The sequence below is a fragment of the Triplophysa rosa genome, linkage group LG12 (assembly GCF_024868665.1).
Source record: "Triplophysa rosa linkage group LG12, Trosa_1v2, whole genome shotgun sequence".
Lineage (NCBI taxonomy): Eukaryota > Metazoa > Chordata > Actinopteri > Cypriniformes > Nemacheilidae > Triplophysa > Triplophysa rosa.
Genome location: NC_079901.1, coordinates 17,519,401 through 17,539,096, shown reverse-complemented (window position 1 = coordinate 17,539,096; position 19,696 = coordinate 17,519,401). Strand labels below are relative to the sequence as shown.

The following is a 19,696-nucleotide window of genomic DNA, read 5'->3' as shown; positions in this document are numbered from 1 at the left end:
TAGCAGAATATTCTGGGCAAATGAGTGAGAATCCTTGGGAACGTCTTCCGGTGGACGCGTGAGCTCTACATCGCCTGTCATTCACAGTTAAATTTGCGTAAAGAGCATTTTAACGTGAGTATTTGCAATGCAGGCTCTCACCCCTCACGTGTACTGGGCCCAGCGGCATGGTGAAATTTACCTGCGAGTGGAAATCAGTGATGCCCAGGTAATATCTGATGAATGAAACGCTTCTTCTCTTTCTTCTGTTGTTGCCATACACTGTATTCTTTTGCCTGCGGTTATCTGGGACGTGTTGCATTAAGTTGTTATGCAAGTGCATCGACATGAATAAATCTTGGTTGTTGTGTAACTCCTAAGTTGACATTGTGTTGAACGATGTCAAAGTCTAGATCGCGAGAAGAAACATAAAGATCTTATTGATTGGGAGAGACTTGATCCTACTGGACCAGTTAGCCATCTGTCCCAGTTAGAATGTCAGGGCATGTTTTATTAACTAACCCGGCGTCTCCATACTGCTTTTACAGAGCAGGAGAAAGCATGTTTGACCTGTTGTCTCATTAGGATAATGAGAGAATACATTTTCCACGTAGAGATCTGGAACAAAGGAGGCATTGCTGTTGTTTATTATACGTTTGCTATGAAAACACTGTATGCAAATAAAGTGGTCTGGGAACTGTTACAATGTTTTCCCTATAGAGTGCCTATGTAAGTTAGAAGAAGAAGAAGAACGTAGATGGAGAAGTAAAACATTTAGCCATTTTTGCATTGTAACGTTGTATATAGTATGTGTATAAACCAAGCTATAACACAAGCCAAATAATGTAATGTTTAATAAGATCAGATTTGTTTTGTTTTTTAAGTTTTTCTGTAACACTTGCTTTAATATGTCGTCTCAACTATGAATACATGATACATTTGATGTTCAGTGTACTGATGTAGCAAGACAGTGGGAGGAGCTTAAAATCTCACACTCCTTGTTTCATTCTGTCTCTGTCACTCAGAATCTCATCATTTGCGTTGAAGAGAACGTCCTTCACTTCAAGGGTACACTTCACACATTTTTAACCACCACTTGAGAATTTAACTTTTTAGTTGTGTTTTTTCATTGTATTTGTTGTTTTTTAGGCCAAGGGCATGGAGCGAAAGGAGAAAACGAATATGAATTCAGCTTGGAATTCTTAAAACCAGTCAAACCTGAGGTAGGAGTCATCTTGTGTGCGATTCCTCTGGTGTTGTTTTGATGCACTATGAAGTCCAGTGAACATTTGCCTTGCCAAAGACAGAAGTATGTTTAGTTTGGCGCTGTATGTTGTGTTTATGTCGGAATCATGTTCCCATTGAAAAATGTGTCTGTGTTTATTTGTGTCCTCAGGTGAAACATAAATCCACTCAGCGGCAGGTGAATATTACGGTGAGGAAACAGGAGCACGTTTGGTGGGATCGACTCACTAAGCAGGAGAAGAAGCCGTTGTTTCTAGCGCCTGATTTTGACCGATGGTTGGACGAGTCAGATGCAGAGATGGAGCTCAGAGAAAAGGTCATGAGAAATGATTGATGGAGAAATAGATTTATTTGGTTTCATGGTATGTTTGTCGGATGTCTCAGACTTGTTTTTGTATACAGGAAGAGAAAATAAATAAAGTCAGCATTGAGTCAAGAGTCCGAAAGGACCGTAAGTATATTTTTCATTCTTGGAGTAGAAATTATTGTGTGGGTCAACTTAATAATATTCATTCATTACTCTTTTTTTTTTGTTGATGTTTTTTTTGTGTTTGCAGCTTATCTTGGCTTGAAAAAAGGTTTTCTTTTTATGTACAACTTGGTCCAGTTCCTTGGCTATTCCTGGATCTTTGTCAACATGACTGTACGTCTGTTCATACTCGGGCAAGGTAAGTCCCATATACCTTGCTTAAAAATCTATTTTTGTTATTGTGATTAAGCTGTTATTGTTGCTTGCTGAGGTCTACAGATCAGCTATGCAAATTGCCGTATGCTATTCATAGAGCATGTTTTTGCACAGGAAGCAGTTTGTGTGTCTGCATTTGGCAAGCATGGGTACATGTGTAATATGTTTCACAAAAAAGCGGTTTTAGTGTGAAACGGTTTAAACTATAAAAGCAATTCTACCTATACTTTTGTATCAGTATGTAAATCCATGACCCTGGCTTTGTTAGGGCTATGGCTATCCAGTATGATCCTTAACACCTTTCTTGTCTCCCCAACAGATTCTTTCTACGACACCTTTCATACCATTGCTGACGTGATGTACTTTTGTCAGATGCTGGCAATAATGGAAGTTATTAATCCTGCTGTGGGATTGGTTAAAACTGGAGTCGTGCCTGCTTTCATACAGGTCAGTACAATGCTCCAATATAGATATATTTGTTTTGTCAATTCTTAAAAACGTCTACAGTACAGCAATGTTCTCTTCTTCAAAGGTCATGGGGAGGAACTTCATCCTTTTTGTTGTATTTGGTACCTTAGAGGAGATGCAAAACAAGCCAGTGGTCTTCTTTGTCTTCTATCTATGGAGTACAATTGAGATATTTAGGTAATTATCTGAATAATTCATCTACAAATGGCATCTTACATGTGTGATTGTATAATATAAGGCATGTTAAGAACACAGTTACTGCTTGTGGTGAGTACATGCTGAAGTTTTTGACATGGTGTAGTATCACTGTTTTATCCACAGGATTTCCTCTTCTCTATTTTCCGGGCCAGATGTTAATAATCATTTTATTTCTTGTATACGGTTTGTTTAATGATCAAATAAATAAAAAAGTGATCAGATTCAGGAGAGGCTGAAGTGCAAATCTTTGCATAATCGAACGTCTCATTTGAGTTGCATTTTTATGTCATCGAGAGCAAGCATGAAAGACAATGCAAAGAGCTTAATGCTTTTAGCCAGAGCTTTTAAGCTGTTTGTGTCACATATGTGGTTTCTGAACAGCCACAGGAAATCCATACTCCACTATCTCATGCTAAAACAAGTTGCACTTCTCTATCTTGCTCACTATAGGACAGACATCTGTGTTAGCCAACAGTTTTTGTCCCACTGAACCGCAGTATTTCAACTTCATAGTTGAAAAAAAATCATAGTTTGATAAAAACAAATTTATGTTTCTCAACTATCTAACCCCACCTTTGTTAAACTGTATTGCAGGTATCCTTTCTATATGTTGGCCTGCGTTGATACAGAATGGAAAGTGTTGACTTGGGTGAGATACACTATATGGATACCCTTATATCCTCTTGGTGTTTTAGCAGAAGGTAAGTGTTCCTACCACATGAGCTCTTCACGTGAGACTTTGTTACTATGTCCACGTAATCATTTGTGTCCTTTGCTCTTTTATTGTTGATCAGCGGTGGCGGTGATCCAGTCCATCCCCATCTTTGATGAAACCAAACTTCTCAGCATTCCTCTGCCTAAATTCACAGGCCTGTCTCTCAGCTTTTCCTACATCCTACAGGTCTACCTGGTGCTCATGTTCCTCGGTAAGAGCTACTGTACATAAGACACAAATTTAAAGTAAAACCAGGGTGCCTACAATCTTTAACCAAGCAGACTATTCCAGTTGTGTGTGTTTAAAAAATATGTTATATATAAAGAGTAGGTGCTTAAATGTTCAGAGTTTAACATACATATCCATGGAGATTTACAGTATATAGTGAATATAAATAATCTTTTATTTAAAAAAATTGTCTGTAAATCTTAAGGATGGTGGGAACCCTGTTTATCACATGTTGAGTTCTGACACCGTGTCTACACCGGATGCGGCGCGACAAGAGACAAAGAACGCATTAGAACCCATTATAATTTAAAATTTTGTCCACACCGGACGTGGCACGACAATCCTATTAGAACAAGCCGTGCGTCCGGTATAGACACAGTGTAACAATAAAACAGGTGCAGTTTTACTAAATCTACCAACAATTTCAGGCCTCTTCATTAACTTCCGCCACCTCTTCAAGCAAAGGAGAAGACGGTTTCGCACAAAAAAGAGGAAAGCCAATTGAGGAAGAGAAAATGACTCGTCGTGATTTAATCCTTGTTTTTCCCTCTCATTTTAAATCAAGTGCATTTACTTTCTATACTCCGAAATACTGGAGGACCACGATTAAGCTGTACAATATATAAATGACATAAGAACAAGAAATAAAGACCTTATTAAAATGCTCTAAAGAGGACCATGAAGGTATTTATACATTTCATCTATGTGCAGTATGTTGGATGTTAGCTGTGATGAATTTACTAGACAGAGAACACATGCAGCATTTTATCATCCTGCCAGCCCCTGAGATGTGACAGTCATCTCTGTTGATACATCATAGAGCACAAAAACATCAAGATAGATCTTAAACCTCAGGGAACAACGCATGAAACAAACAGTGTCATTGTATGGGGGGATCTGGACATGAACTAAAAATGTTTTATTAAAAATGTCAGTGAACCGTTTTGACTTCCAACTACCTTTAAAAAAAAAAAGCAGCACACACAAATAAAACAACTTGTTTTATTTGTTTGCTGTAAGTAAAAGCTATTTACACAAATTTTATTCCAAAGCCTATAAATGTACTACTTTATGAAAACGCTGAATGCTTTTCTTTCCTCAAATGGAATACTAATAAATGACCATGTCACAAAGTATATCGTTTCTTATCTCTTAGCAAGATGGCTTTGTTGAGGTATAACACTACAAAAACATTGAAAATGGAAAAAGTGTGTATTTCAGAAGTACAGTAACTCATTTCCCACGGAGAAACCTTTAATAAGGTCCATTACTTCTCACAACATCCGTTAGTCCGGGAGCATCGTACCCCCTACATTCTCTCGGCTCCGCCCCCAGAGAAGTCCGTGAGCATGGGGGCGATGTTGTGTTCGAAAGCTGCGTACTTGGAGTCTCCAGTACTGGCCAGTTTAAGTTGCTGGGAAGCGTGTGAGAGCTGGAAGGCAGCGTCAGGGTGGGCAGAATCAGGCAGAAGAGTGCATTCCCTCTCCAGAAGTTCAGCCACGCTCTTCAGAAGCTCCCAGAATCCAAAGGCCAGAGCAGCTTTACGCAGGCGATTCAATTCCTTCAGTATGAATATACAAAGAAACTTTGGGTAAAAGTCTGAACGTAACCAAATGGGTTAAAGCAAAAGATTGATGGCGAATGGGAGAATATATTTTTTATGGGATATAATTACTGTTTATAAAATGCTAGAATGCTCAAATTGGAACTGTATCTGTCTCACTGATACATTTCAGAATATGACTGACAGCTACACAGTTTTTTGTGACCTCATACGTAAACGAGGGCCTCGAACCACAACCCAAGCCAGAGGATATGAAGATAACTTGTCTGTGGTTCTAAAAGATGCTGATACACAAAATCTGCAAATATCTCTAAAATGTTTTAGACATGTTTTTAAGTTTACCATTAGAAATATTTTCTAGAATTTTTACTGTCAAAAGATATACCAAGCTTGGAATAAAACTACATAATCCCATAAATGTAGCGAGCATTTTTATCCGAAATCTGTCAGACAATCACAAGACAAACATCATCTACATACGTACCTTATAAAAGGTTTGTGTTTTTTCCGGCAGTTTCCTTGCATTACGGAAAATTTTCTGCACATCTGTCTGTTAAATTAAATATACAAACATTCATCATAAATACGTTTAAACAATCAAAAAACAAATCACTCAGTCACTCACTGTCATATTGGAGAAACAGTCCGGTGTCTCTAGGTTAATACCTGAAGTCCACTGGCTTTAATCCAAACGGTAACATTCTGAGCATAACTTCTCTTGTTTTTCGGCTGTATGGGAAAGGGACTTTTACTGTCATCTTCGCCATAGGGATTTTCAGCTGCATCTACAGACCAACCAAAAAACAAAGAGTCTCAGTCTTTATATATTTAAACCAATGACCAGTAGGCAAAACTATGCAAAACAAAATAAATAAAGAGAACAGGCAGTATGAGAGGAAAATAAATATTCAATCATGCAAATGTGTGTACCTTAAAGGTAAATATCTAACTGAATCATTTAGTCTGGCTGACTTGTTTAAATGTTTTAACAATTAACTAATGCATAATGCATTACAACAAGTTTATGCTTACTATTTAAATGTTAATATGCATTTTAAGAATTATTGCTGTGAGATACTGATAACTGAGTGGGAACTCTACCTGAGGCAGGACCAAGTTGTGACATTCGGCCCAGCCAGGGCAGAGGCTCTGAGCCCAGCTCAAAGAGTGACATCATCAGGTTGGACTTTTTCTTACTGTCTGCCTGAGAATAAAGCATTCCAAACCAGTCTGGCCTAATAGCAAGATGAAAAAATCAGCACCACGTATGCTTTTTGGAAATTAAAAAAAGTTTGAAATCTATTATTGATCTACACTGACAACATTTACCACTTAAAATGCTTCTAACACCATTAACATTATAGCTATAATTTGCATAATCAATTGTGATCAGTCCTTCATGAAATGCAAATGTAGTTTCTTACCCTAACTGTACAAGTGCCACCATGCCCTCCACTTTTAGACTGCCATGTAGAAGTACGCAGAAATTTGGGCTTTTGCCAGCCATCTGATTTGTGGAGGGCTCTTCCTCCGTCTCATCAGCAGTGCCTGTACCCATCTCATCCCCCTCTGTCAATGATAAGAGGTTCATCTATCAAATATTAGACATGTGAATAAAATAAGGAGCAAAACACCAACCTTTGTTCACAGCAATGGGCAGTACCAAGTGCCTGGATATAACGGGAGGGCTGGAGATGTCTCCAATCTCAACAAAACCCACAATCTCCAAGTCTAGAAAAAAATGGAAATTTGATGTGATTCTGTATCCCTACCAGTAGGTGTCAGTATAATTCCAAAACCACAGCCATATTGACCAGTTATACTTTTTTTTGGTATTTTTTAATAAATCACACGCTTGTGTGCTTGTACCTGTTTGAACTGTTTTGGGAATGGGATCCACCTCCTCATCTATCAGCACTGGTTCTGGCCTTGGAAAGACCTGCACGTCAGAAGCCAGGTTCCCACAGCGCAGCACAGCATGTAAGGGAGAGTATGCCTGGTCAATCAGCTTACTGCCAAAACAAGCGCAGTGACACTGTTAATCACAATGTGCCCAACAAACTACATGAACAAATACAACATAAGCACTTAGCAACAATACAACTCACCCAAACATAGTCTGGACACTTTTAAGACAGAGGGGTCCCTCCATAGTGTATATCTGACCCTCCCCACCATTCAAACTAATCAGCTGCTCCAAGTTATCCAAACCATCAGAAGCTTGAAACTTTAGGGGACATTAAAACACAACACAGATTAAAGTGAATAAAAGGGAAAATTCATATGAAACGCAAATAAATGCTTGCATGTTTATGTTCTAATAGCAAAATCTTTTGATCTCAATGTAATAAGTCAGATGTCCTAATGGATGCGTGTATGTCTGTTGTACCTCCTCTGCATTGGCAATGCACATGACATAGAGTTTGGAAGGGAACGGGAAAGGCAGAGGGAACTTCTTATCGTCCGTACGTTGCTTCAGTGTTTGCAGGGAATGGCGCAAAGAACCACGACCAATCCCCATTGCACCATCAGTAACCAGCACCACCTAAAAACAACCATGAAAAGAGCATTAACACTGATCAATGTAAACCTCAGAGCCATCAGTACAGCTTGTCACATGACTTATAGCTGCTTTGTGCAAAAAATATATGAATATATTATACCTGGCAAGGGCAGGAGGTTCCCCATTCCTGCTGTACTACATTACTGACACCCTGTAATGCAGCCTCCAGACAGGTCTTATCATAGTCTTCAAGATTGTTTAAGGCCTCCTACAAAACAATGAGGAAGTAGACACGTAGTCAAGACCCCCAACAGGGAAAAATCTGTTATAGTGCACTGACTTTTGTTGCTTTTTTGAATTTGGGCTGTCTGGCCTGGTGTTTCACCTGCAGAGTATTATAATCTCTGGTGAATGGGACCAGAAGCTCCCAGAGGGAGGAGAAAGCGACAAGTGACGTGAACTCCAGTCTGTAATTTGTTGCCATGTGTTCGAACAGCATCGTTAGTCCATGAACGGCCAAGTGCTTCCTCTGAAACTCTTCACTGCCCTCCACTGACACCGGTCGCGTCATGGACAGCGATGAGTCCATAAGAACCACCGTAGGCATGTTTGCAATCTCTTCGTTTCACGATATGATTAACGGTTACAGACGAACTGCTTTAAGGATCTGTGTAAAACAAAACGATGTGTTACACACTAGTCATTGACAGAGTTCTAGAGACGAGGATAGAAACACAATGGATACAAAATGTATAGAACTGTCCTTTAAAAATGTAGCATAATTAAATGCTCCATTTAAAAAGACAAGTTTTAGGTGTAGATGCAATAGTACAGACATGGGTTCATGTAACCAAGCAAAGTAATACAGTCTATTCAACATCACTGCCAGTGTATTGCAATGGTACGCATCATAAAGTGATCAGAAACACATATATGCAGATAAACATATATGTCAAAAACATGACATATAATCAATTCTTATTATTTTCGAAAACAACACGTTGACACCCATACAAAACGTTTTTCTTAATTTAAAAGAAACGTCAAGATATGTTTACCCATAGTGACAAAAATCCTTTTTCACCAAGTGTGCGCCGTGGTAAGCGGGTCGTGCGGAAGCAACAAACACCTGCCAATTCGTTCCGGGTAAACTTTGCGATCGAGAAATGGATTTCGTACATTTTCTAAATTTGTTTTAAAATGAACTTTCTCCCTTGTTAAAATAAGATTTTTTTTAAAAGATGCAGTATATGCTGATTTTCAGGAGATCTAGTTTAGACAAGCATAACTATATGCTATATCCCAAACAAATTTAAAAACAATGTCATGTAATGTAAAACAAATCTGCTAAATGTAAATGTAAAATGTTTATACAAATCTGTATTCCATAATCATAATAAAAGATGAAAAATGATTTTAGACTTTAGTTTTTTTAATACTTTGGATAAATTTGAATTCGGTTTTGAATTTACCCTCACTCTCTACAAATCTGAATGAGCAATTGGGATGAAATGATTCAAGACATAATGAGAGTGTGAGGAGAGAGTACAGTTGATCCTCTTAAAAGGCTTCAGGTATTAGACATTGTGCTGATCCACGCTGAAGATCTGTCCTGAATGACCTGAACCAGCGCGCACAGCATCATCCGTGTCTTTCCCTGCAGCCCAGCTGTGAGACAGCAGCTTCGCGCAACATCGCATGGCACGCAGCGTCATCAACCGGTACGTTTCCTTCGTGTATTAAGGTTTTCCTTTGTTGAAAATAAAAGAACTGTTACTCTGAATAAATGGGTTAGTAATTTAATTAGTTTTCAAGTCCAGTACTGTTATAGCAACCTGTTGCCATCAAGCAGCTGGTCACACTGTTTGTGTTACTGTATCTATTTGTATCACTAGTGTTAGTGCACAGATATTTAACGTGCATTTTTTTGGATCTTCTTACAACACGTTATTTTTGATAACAATTTTAATATTTTTGAATTTTCCAAGGTTGCCATAAACCTCAGATCTTGCCATTTTACATTCTGTTTTCTTAAATATAAATGTGCAAGATATGCTTTTCCTTCAGATTAATTCATTTAGAAATTTGATAATCTCTCCTTTCTGATTCAATGTAATTGAAAAGCTACAATTGTATTAGTGATATACTGTAGTCCATTGTTTGTCATGTCTTCTACTTTCTGTGTTGTTTATACAATTGTTTGTTTCACCCACAGTAAGCGCTGTGAGAAAAGACCTGCACTACAGAAAAAATGAGATGAATCATTCTATAAGAGTGCCCTGCACCCCAGCATCTTTTGGGGGTACATTTTGGATGTGCTGGGTTTCATTACCCAAACCAAAAACTTGGTGCCCTTTAGGAAACATAATCGAAAATGTTTCTGACTCGACGAAAGAGACTCCATCTGAGCCGGATTATATTTCTTCTCTCTGGTGTTTTCCTGTGTTCCTTATACCAGCTGACAATTAGAGCCAAACTACCAGAACCCTGGCCAGAACCTCAGATTGCGGAGAACACTGATGAAGGTTCTGGACAAACTCTAGTGGGACTGTTGGAGGAGATAGGGGTTAGTATTTTAACTGATGTTCAGCCAAAACACACGGATGAGGTCCGACCGTCAGACAAACCTAGGACTTCAGCCCCCACAAAAATACCCACAACTACAGAGCCACCTACAACAACCACAAACAGGACGATCATCCAGTGCATCTTTGTCGACCCAAACCTTCCGAAACCCACTCCCGTTCCCACTCCATCAATCACTATTGCCAACACTACAGCTTCCACTCCTGGAGATGCACCACACATGAAGGGCGAGTACCCGGAGGACATCTTCTCCATTGAGGAGCGACGTAAAGGCTGGGTTCTTCTCCACATCTTTGGAATGGTATACATGTTTGTTTCGTTTGCCATTGTGTGCGATGAGTTCTTTGTCCCGACGCTGGGGGTTATCACATACAAACTGGAAATTTCAGATGATGTGGCAGGGGCTACTTTCATGGCTGCTGGAGGCTCTGCTCCTGAGCTCTTCACATCCTTGATCGGTGTCTTCATCTCGCATAGCAATGTTGGCATTGGAACCATTGTTGGCTCGGCTGTCTTTAATATTTTATTTGTGATTGGAATGTGTGCGCTGTTCTCCCGGGAAATGCTTCACCTCACCTGGTGGCCTCTGTTTCGGGACGTGTCGTTCTACATCCTCGATCTCATCATGCTCATTATCTTCTTTTTGGACAACTACATTATGTGGTGGGAGAGTATGATGCTGGTGGGTGGTTATGTTCTCTATGTTTTCTTCATGAAGTTCAACGTACAGATTGAGCGAGCAGTTAAGACTCAGCTCATGAAACACAAGAATATCGTCAAGGTGATTGCGGTGGAAGAACCAGAGAAGGTATGGTTCATGTGTTTTTTGCTTTCATTTTTAAACTAAAATGCTCCTCGTTTTCACTCGCAGTAAATAAAAATGCAAATCCAGATCACACAGTTCTCATGCAACATGATTCAGAATGTGTAGATGAATTTAATGGTAAAGTGGGAAATTCTACACCACTAATAAACCAAAGGTAAAAATAATGGTTGTTTCCTACGATTGGTTGATAAAACGTAATTGATTTTAATATAAGATAATAAAAATGGCACACATTCTCTTTAAAAAAGCGATTCAATAGCATCCCACTCAGGTGAATGTGAGTCACTTATGTTTATTCATTGAGCCGTTACGCATGTGTTCGCGTTTTCCTTTGATAAGCAAAAATGAAAAGGATCTCTTGTGTCTGCCGGGCCCAGACATTGTTAATGAGTTGTCTTGAAATAAGTGAGGTATTTGGAGCAGGTGCGTTTGGCTCACAGTCACAGCTCCATCTGTATTAGTGACACAGCCCGAACACATAATAAAATCACTCACACACGTTCTTTGTGTTAAACGTCTTAATGAAGAAAATATTACTCAACGCATCCTTACTAAAAAGTTCTATTCGCATAGTTTGTTTGTGGGTATGTGCGTAGCTCTCTTTATTTATCTCATGGACTTTGAGGATGTTGACACTCAGTGATTGTCTGCACCAAAGATGTTCACCTAATCCTTTGAGGGTCTGCTTTGATGTACAAACAGTGAAACATATAGAGTATTTAAACCTGATAAGTGTGATTGTGATTGAAGCTTATACAGTGTAAGAAGGCTTATTAAAGCCACAGGACCTCAGGGTCTCAGTCAAACTAAACCCACTGTATTGAATTTATTAAAGACGATTACCAAGTGCAGCCTTTACAATAGATATACTGTATACACAGAATTTGGAGGAAAGGTGGATAAATAATGCTTATATTTTGAAAAAAAAGTAACATTTGTAGCATCTCTCAGGTAGGCTATCCCAATATGTTTATCTGTGCAGATTATGGTAGTATGAAAATCTATAATGTGAAGTGTTCCATCTACAGTATGAGGAAATCATTGAGCTGAATGAGCTGATCTAAACAGTACACTCGCCTTTATCAGTCAGTCGAGGAAGAAGAATTAAAAGTCAGGCAGAAAATGCTCAAATGTCAAATCAGTTTCTGTAATGTTGTTGCACACAGGACAATGGGACCTCAGGTGAAGAAAACAGGGCACCTGAACCAGACGACAAGAATCGATTAAAGGTAATCCACATCATACATACATTATACAAACAAACCAAAAGCGATAGATGAATAATTTCACTCCTCCATGCAAAGGTTAATTTTCTTTACATTATTATTTAGCACTTGACATAATTTGAATCTCCTCTTGTGTAGCTAAAGCCCACATTGCAGCGCGGGGGCAGTTCTGCTTCTCTGCACAACAGCACCATGAGAAACACCATCTTCCAGCTGATGATTCACACACTTGATCCTCTAGGAGAAGGTAAGAGCACTTCAGTGTCTGCTCCCGCACAATGAAAACCCATTCGTAAAACGCTGCACGAAGCTTTCTGATGTTCCACTCTCATATATTAGGAGCAGATTACAAATCAGTTTTCAAAATCACATAATGTAACTGATGTGAAATCTTTATTGCAATGCATTGTGGGATTGCCTTCTCCACACATGTATGCATATGGACATATTCTAAAATTAGGCATTTTAAGAATCAAATTAGCGACGTTTTGGATTAACTGTTGTGCCAGAAGCATAGCCTTAATGCCTGGAAATTATTTTGAAAGCAAACTCAATCCCTAAAGCCTCATTTTCGCATGAATTAATAAATTCCAATGATATTTATTGAAAAAAATGAGGAAACAAAGCAACTTTGAAAAAATGGGAAGAAGTTGCAGTATCACAGGTCCTGTTTTTTAATGTCATACAGGACCTTTTTACAGACTGCCACAGAACTGTTGGGGTATTTTTGATGAAACACGGAAACATAAAGATCAAAATTCTATAGTCTGTTATCTCAAATGCTGTGTAACAGAGGAGTCCATTTGTCCTTCTCGTAGTACAAATGGATTAGCAAGGCATGTTCTATATAATGGCTGTACTAAATCCTGATTGATACTAAGAAGATAAATTCTCAGTATATGGAGTGAAGAGTGATTCATAGAAGTGAGAGGAGGTATGGGCTTAAAGCAGTGGCTCTATGACAGTTTGTCATGTCACATCAACCTGTATGTCACTATGCAATAGACTACAGTTTTCACATTGCACATAAAAGTATGTGCAGAATGACAAAAAACAGCCAAAATTTTTAAAGAAATGACACAAAAAAACATACATTTAGAAAATACTAGAAAATATACATTTACATATGTTTAAAAGGTGCATTGACATACAGTAGTCCAGTATTCCCATACTGGTGGACATGCATACAGTTTGTGTAATATAGCAGTAACCCTGTTGGTGAGGTCTCCGTGGGTCCGTGGTTTGATGGATGGGGGTCTCCTGTGGCTGATGACCTTCAGCCGTGCAGTACCTGTGCTCTCAAAGTCTAAACATAACCTCTCAGCACTATACTGCTCCATCTTATTAAGCAGCTTTTGACTGAGCTCATGAAGGCTGGATCAGAGCCATTCTCCTGGACCTCATGCTGTTTGAGATGCTGCTCATCTACAGGCTGTATTCTGTTGACAAACTTTAATTTTCATTTGTGCCATTCATTCATTGATGCTGTGACAAACTACATTGGGCTTAATACATTTTGATCAGTTGCATTAATTTGATACTCATAATGTATAATGTAAGGTAATGCAATGCAAAATGTATAGTACTGCAGTGGTAGTTTTATAAAGGCTAAAATTACATTTATAAAACGGTCAGTTCTGGTCCTTGATTCTGATTGGTTGAGCCGCGTTCTAAGCCGTTATAAAAGACCCGATAACTGCTGACCGCATTACACAGCCTAATCACTGTGCCAATGTTGTTGCGTCTGTGTTGCTTGGCCTTGCTACGCATATGGAATAACTGTTTTAAAAAGCACTAATCCCCTCGAAGCAGTGGGTCTCAAGTGCATTTTTTAACAGCTAAGTGGGTTTTAGCCACGCCCCTTAGCTGTTATAAAATGCACTTTAACCCACTGCTTCTTGGGGCTTATTGCTTTATTAACCAGAAACAGGTTTTCCTCACAGACGAAAAATAAAAGAAATTAAATAAATAAAATAAAATGTGCATGTGCAAATATCTGTCAGTGAGGATATGTGTGGTTTTGAAAGGCATTGTGTGACACACTCACCATGGTATTTATTGTATATGAATCTACTTTTACTCATTAGAGTCAGTGTTAAATGGCGGTGCAAAGGCTAGAAGCTCTTTGGAATGTAAAGGTAAGGGGTTTAGTGTACGTGATGTCGTTCTTGTGATGTGGTTGCCTTTTTGTAGTAGCCTGTGAGATGCGAGGACATCACATTGTATTACGACTCTGAAATAAGCACATTTGTAATTTGTCCCATTGTTGAGAGTTACAGTCAAGATCAAGTCCACGTTCAAGAACAAAATATCACAGCTATATTCTTCCTTTCCTGGTTTGCAGTGAAATTTAAAGACAAGGCTCAGATTTTGAACAGCATGGCCCGGGGGAAGGTAGAGAACAAAAAGAAGGAAAAATCGGGTGAAGGTGAGATTTTATAATCTTAGTCTGTTTAATTATGAGTGCACGGAGCTTTGTAGACAGGTCAGTGCATTGTGCATCTGCATCACAGATGAGCTCTGTTACATATTCATAATGCTTATTAATGTTGCATTTCCACAAGCACTGTACTACCAGCTGTGTGTTGGATGAAAGGTTCAAAGAGAGGGCACGCTGCCAAGAGTTTGGCCCATTTTGTCGTATGCGCAGCATCCTGCATTCCATGTTTCCACCTTTTGTTTCTTCTTGAGAGCTGCTTTACACATTAGCTGACATAATGACCAAGCTCCATCACATGAATTAATTATGAGAAGCTTGGAATCAACCAGGATTATCTTGTGCCAAATCCAAGCCAAACTATAGCGACATTGTTCCTTATTCCTATTGAATACACCTTCACTCCATATCTGAGAGAAGTATGACATTGTTGCTACATTTATGCTTATTGAACTTATTTTCTTTTTCACATTTTTTATGCTTGTTTTTTCTCTCAGTTGGTGATCCAACAGACCAGCCCAAGGATTCGGATGACACAAGTCCTGCAGCAAAGGAAGGAGAAGGGAATCAGAAGACTGAGACGCCAAAGGTGGGACCATTCCTGCGTTTAAAAGTGGTTCGGAAGGGGCGGAAGTTCTGAGACGCTTGTGTCTTATTGAGTCTTTAACTTGCTAAACTCTCTATTTAGGAAAGAGACGCTGCGGCGGGAGGTGGATCAGAGAATCCAGGAGGCACGGACGACTCTGACAGCAGTGAGGAGGATGACAGTGATGAAGACAGCGATGACGATGAAGAAAACGAAGATGAAGCTGCAGAGGGAGACAATGATGAACCTCTGTCCTTAGAGTGGCCAGACACCAGACGTAAACAGGCTACATATTTGTTTCTGCTGCCCATCGTCTTCCCACTGTGGCTCACAGTTCCAGACGTCAGAAACCCTGTGAGAAATCAAAATCAAAACAAAAAAACATTCATGCATACACGATTATTATGTGTTTGTTGTGTATGTGTTCCTCTAGTTGTATAATGTCTGATCTTGTAGTTGATTGTGTTTTACAGGCATCTAAGAAGTTCTTCGTCATCACTTTCCTTGGCTCGATAGTCTGGATTGCTATATTCTCTTACCTTATGGTGTGGTGGGCACATCAGGTAAGTGAAGAAAACATCTGATTGTCCTTCAAAGTCAGTCGCATTTATCAGTAAAATTGCATTTTTTCTCTCTTAGGTGGGTGAGACCATTGGCATTTCAGAGGAGATCATGGGTCTTACGATCCTGGCAGCAGGAACATCCATTCCTGATCTAATAACCAGCGTGATTGTTGCTCGAAAAGGCTTGGGAGACATGGCGGTCTCCAGCTCTGTAGGCAGCAACATTTTTGACATCACCATGGGGTGAGCGGAACGAATAACAGCCTTGATGTGAAATGTCTTTCCTTTATTTATGTATATCCATAATGCAGCTGTATTTCACACGCTTTTGCAGGTTGCCGGTGCCCTGGCTGATGTTCTCGTTCTGCCATTCATTTGCTCCGGTGCAGGTGAGCAGTAACGGGCTCTTCTGTGCCATCGTACTGCTCTTCCTCATGCTCCTCTTTGTCACTATTTCCATCGCTGCCTGTAAGTGGAGGATGAATAAAGTGTTGGGATCCATCATGTTCGTTCTCTACTTCGTGTTCCTGGTGATCAGTGTGATGCTAGAAGACCGAATCATCGTGTGTCCCGTGTCCATCTGAGCACAGCTGTCGGACCTGTGGTTTTCATTACACCTCAACGTTAACACATATCCATGTGGAGACGCTTGTGTCACGTGATAAAAACTCAAGTGTTCTGAACTGTAATTTTACATACAATATATGGTTTTTGAAGCGTCCCTGGAACTGCGGAAAATATTTGTGAAAAAGCTGATGCAAAATAACAATTTAGTTATGTTTATACCAAAAATATACACATTTCTTGTCACTACATACGCAAAATCACAGCATCAACATAGGAAAAGGGCAAATCGTATGACCTGTATCACATATTTCCAGTTTAACGCCATAGGGTGATGTTTAAATGGTCTTAATGCCGACATATCTGTAATGTCCCTTTAATTTTTAGTAGTATTTGGATATCACAACAAATTGTTTTTTATTTATATTGTGGTTTATATTGTGAGTTTTTAGATAGATATGGTTAAGCTTTTTTCAAAATGTATGCAGACGTCACTAAATTAGAGAAATTGTGATCGTATTGTAAATGATGTAATTCTGCAATGGAATTCTTTTTGTAACAAGAAAACTGTCATTAGTGAGCATTTTAAATACAGATGTTGTGCTGTAAAATATGATTTACATTTTTTTCAACAAAACAGTAGTCGTATAACATAGCTATTTATTACTAATGCTAATCTATAGCCGTAGAAAAAATAAAGAGACCATTCCAAATTTTCATTTAATCAGCAATTCTAGATGTATTGTGGCCATTCCAGTCCAGTGTCTGTTGAATTAAAAAAAAAAAAAAACCTCAGGAGTGACAAAGTCTTCCAACAGCAATGTGAAAGACTGACAGCATGACGGGACACATGAAAACCGATTAAAATCCAGTTTATCGCATAAAAAATAAATTTTAACTTTTCCTAAATACATATACAAATAGTACTGTTGTACTGCTTAAAAGTGAATACGAACTTGTTTTCTTTGTAGTATTTGATACCTGAAAAAATCAGAGCGTCTTTTCTGTTATTTTCACCTGTTTCTCCAGTTTTCATTTTCTGAAAATAAATGCAAATAGAAACAATATTTTTATTTGAATTTTGGGAGAAATATTGTTAAGTTAACAGAATGAAACAAAAAATAACAATTTTACCACCTATAAATAATAATAAAAAAACTGAAAATAATTTTTAAATGGTCTCTATTTTTTTCTTCGACTGTATATTATACGGACAAACTATTGTGAAACAAAACATGTTGCTGTTTGTACAATATAGAGTCAAAGGTTGTTTCTGAATGTCACACATTGTGTCTCTTCACTTGTTTGAGTGTAAAATTAAAAGGGGGTTTTAAATGTGGCATGTGTTGTTCTCTTTTCAAGTGAACAGTAACATACTGGAGCTGGTTTGAGTACCATATGTTTATTTACAGTTCTAAACATTTTTAGATCTGGCTCAGATCTGACAAAATGATATATACAAATATAATATAGAAGTAACAAAAGGAGTGATATGTAAAGCACGTTGCCCTAACATAAAATGTTAAAAAACAAACAAACAATTAACCATCTTACACATTACCAGCTTTAAATGAGCTTTCCATGAAATAGATCCGTTTTTTCACTATACTATGCCAAATGATCTTACAAAGCAGGTGATAGAAAAACTGCTTCAACATTGTCAGCAGTGTAATAATGTATTTAGTTTGTAGTAAATGTGTAGTTTCACACAGCATCAGGTCACCAAACAAAATAACACTTTTGTAATCCAACATGGGGCAGTATTATCTGTTGTTTTCCCACTCAGGGCATAAACATCAATGCATCAATGTGTATTAATACATATACAGTTTTTCCACATATGATGGTAAACTGCGCTTATCGGGAGCTTTTACAATTCCGAAGCTCTCCTACCAACCAAACAGATTCAAAGTGCATCTTCAATTAACCTTGATAAAATTGAATGGTATTCAAATACAACACTTCCAGTTACTACATGTTAAGAGATAGAATTAGACTAAAATAAGTGCTGGTATGCTCAGAGGCTTTGTGTTATTTGAATCATGATGATGGGAACTCATGTTTATGTATCACTGTACAATATAAATTAAATGTTTAAAAAAATGAGAAGAAAATGTAACAGTACTACAGTATAACTGGTCAAACGCAGACTCATAAAAACAGTCAATTTTTCCCCTTTACCTCATACTTTTATACTTCATTACTCTTTATACCCTGTTATAATTTGTCTCCATAATGTTTTTACATGATTGGTCCGCCCCAAGATAAGGCATTTCTCACCTCAAAATCCCACTAAACTTACATCTCACCATGTAAACGGCCTTATAACTCATGAACGAATATTTGGTCCAGTTCTGTAGCTCAGGAGTTAAATCCATATCGACACTGACAGTCAACCACAACTGGTCCCCAGGACCAGAACATCAAACACAACTCAAAATGAAACCTGTACACAACAAACAGCATATTCTTTACAAACTGAGACACGTCAATTATAACAAATTCCAGTCTTAAAAAATAACTGTATCATACAAATATTTAAAATAATAATAGACATATGTACACAAAAGTCTCTTCGTAGGCGTTACACTGTATACAAGTGCCCATAGATACCAGTGTGTTGTGGGGTTGTTTATTGTGCTTCTATACTACGCGTACCTATTGTGACTGCTGTTTGATTGTTTTACAGCTACTGGTCCCACATCCACTCCACGATTCACTCTGTGTGAACTGATGGAGTGATAAAATGACCTGAGCACAATGCTATTGCTCCTATTCTACAATGACCTCAGATCTCAAGTTTACCTGAATGGCGCTAAAGGATTTAAATGTGGCCCGAAAGCATCTGAGGGGTTGAGACAGATGGAAGAACAAATGTAAAGGATCGCAGGTGATAAAGTGGAAAATGAACAAAGCATACTAGACCCGTGCCAAAACAGTCACAGAGACAGCCAGGGACTGTCTCTACATGGGACCTCATGAGAACCAGAGGTAGCTTTGGTTACAATAAATGTTCAGGATCGCATGAATGAAAGTGTTCCTTCTTTGGCTGGGCCTTGGAGCTCCAGGATATCTAGATGACTTTGTGCCATGAATGTGAAGGACAAATGAGAAGATTAATAAAGGTGAAGTCACAGGACAGGCAGCCCGAAGGTTCTTCTGCACTCCATGACTCCAGCGCTAGGTGGCCGGTCACAATTGTGGGTCATCTTGACCTGGCTGGGAGTCAACCGGTCGTACGCCATTTTGTATTCGCGGTCAAATGCATCTGAGGACAAAAGAGTACACTCGATTATTAATGAATATAACAGCGTTTTGCATAA

General features: G+C 38.6%; 4 protein-coding genes across 8 annotated transcripts in view; 2 read left to right on the top strand and 2 right to left on the bottom strand.

Annotated features, from left to right (window-relative positions):
• Positions 1-94: 94 nt before the first annotated feature.
• On the top strand, positions 95-4,183 carry hacd3 (3-hydroxyacyl-CoA dehydratase 3). Its single transcript, XM_057347343.1, has 11 exons — positions 95-208; positions 1,005-1,047; positions 1,129-1,202; positions 1,376-1,540; positions 1,627-1,675; positions 1,782-1,892; positions 2,229-2,356; positions 2,442-2,554; positions 3,170-3,276; positions 3,370-3,501; positions 3,947-4,183. The coding sequence occupies exons 1-11, from the start codon at positions 128-130 to the stop codon at positions 4,021-4,023; spliced, it is 1,080 nt and encodes a 359-aa protein (XP_057203326.1). The 5' UTR covers positions 95-127; the 3' UTR covers positions 4,024-4,183.
• Positions 4,184-4,270: 87 nt separating this feature from the next.
• ints14 (integrator complex subunit 14) lies at positions 4,271-8,699 on the bottom strand. Of its 2 annotated transcripts, none has more exons than XM_057347342.1 (12): positions 8,644-8,699; positions 7,971-8,252; positions 7,746-7,853; positions 7,472-7,627; positions 7,191-7,309; positions 6,952-7,094; positions 6,721-6,813; positions 6,507-6,651; positions 6,184-6,317; positions 5,749-5,867; positions 5,567-5,632; positions 4,271-5,079 (listed from the first exon to the last, which is right to left on the bottom strand). In XM_057347342.1, the coding sequence occupies exons 2-12, from the start codon at positions 8,190-8,192 to the stop codon at positions 4,828-4,830; spliced, it is 1,557 nt and encodes a 518-aa protein (XP_057203325.1). In that variant the 5' UTR covers positions 8,193-8,252; positions 8,644-8,699; the 3' UTR covers positions 4,271-4,827. The 2 variants fall into 2 exon arrangements, 1 of the variants encoding a protein (XP_057203325.1); XR_008963948.1 differs by having other exon boundaries at positions 5,034-5,079; positions 5,708-5,867.
• Positions 8,700-9,220: 521 nt separating this feature from the next.
• On the top strand, positions 9,221-18,119 carry slc24a1 (solute carrier family 24 member 1). 3 transcript variants are annotated; one of them, XM_057347339.1, is made up of 11 exons: positions 9,221-9,306; positions 9,801-10,979; positions 12,164-12,226; positions 12,362-12,470; positions 14,311-14,361; positions 14,568-14,651; positions 15,158-15,249; positions 15,349-15,600; positions 15,720-15,809; positions 15,886-16,052; positions 16,144-18,119. In XM_057347339.1, the coding sequence occupies exons 2-11, from the start codon at positions 9,960-9,962 to the stop codon at positions 16,391-16,393; spliced, it is 2,178 nt and encodes a 725-aa protein (XP_057203322.1). In that variant the 5' UTR covers positions 9,221-9,306; positions 9,801-9,959; the 3' UTR covers positions 16,394-18,119. The 3 variants fall into 3 exon arrangements, with proteins under 3 accessions (XP_057203322.1, XP_057203323.1, XP_057203324.1); XM_057347340.1 differs by lacking the exon at positions 14,311-14,361; XM_057347341.1 differs by lacking the exons at positions 14,311-14,361; positions 14,568-14,651.
• Positions 17,757-19,696, bottom strand: part of dennd4a (DENN/MADD domain containing 4A) — a 31,350-nt gene continuing 29,410 nt past the window's right edge. For both annotated transcript variants that reach the window (XM_057347337.1, XM_057347338.1), the window contains one exon: positions 17,757-19,641. In XM_057347337.1, the coding sequence (XP_057203320.1) occupies positions 19,505-19,641 (137 nt within the window). In that variant the 3' untranslated portion in view covers positions 17,757-19,504. The remainder of the gene's footprint in view (positions 19,642-19,696) is intronic.

Bases quoted from the DNA above. Each gene is read 5' to 3' on its own strand.
- ints14 (XM_057347342.1), bottom strand. From the start codon at position 8,192: ATGCCTACGGTGGTTCTTATGGACTCATCGCTGTCCATGACGCGACCG. The intron at 7,310-7,471 runs GTACAACAGACA...TGTCCCCTAAAG, and splicing joins GCATTGCCAATGCAGAGGAG to TTTCAAGCTTCTGATGGTTT. The intron at 5,080-5,566 runs GTACGTATGTAG...TTCATACTGAAG, and splicing joins AAACACAAACCTTTTATAAG to GAATTGAATCGCCTGCGTAA.
- slc24a1 (XM_057347339.1), top strand. From the start codon at position 9,960: ATGTTTCTGACTCGACGAAAGAGACTCCATCTGAGCCGGATTATATTT. The intron at 14,362-14,567 runs GTAAGGGGTTTA...CCTGGTTTGCAG, and splicing joins AAGCTCTTTGGAATGTAAAG to TGAAATTTAAAGACAAGGCT. The intron at 15,250-15,348 runs GTGGGACCATTC...CTCTCTATTTAG, and splicing joins AGAAGACTGAGACGCCAAAG to GAAAGAGACGCTGCGGCGGG.
- hacd3 (XM_057347343.1), top strand. From the start codon at position 128: ATGCAGGCTCTCACCCCTCACGTGTACTGGGCCCAGCGGCATGGTGAA. The intron at 2,357-2,441 runs GTCAGTACAATG...TCTTCTTCAAAG, and splicing joins TCGTGCCTGCTTTCATACAG to GTCATGGGGAGGAACTTCAT. The intron at 3,502-3,946 runs GTAAGAGCTACT...CAACAATTTCAG, and splicing joins CCTGGTGCTCATGTTCCTCG to GCCTCTTCATTAACTTCCGC.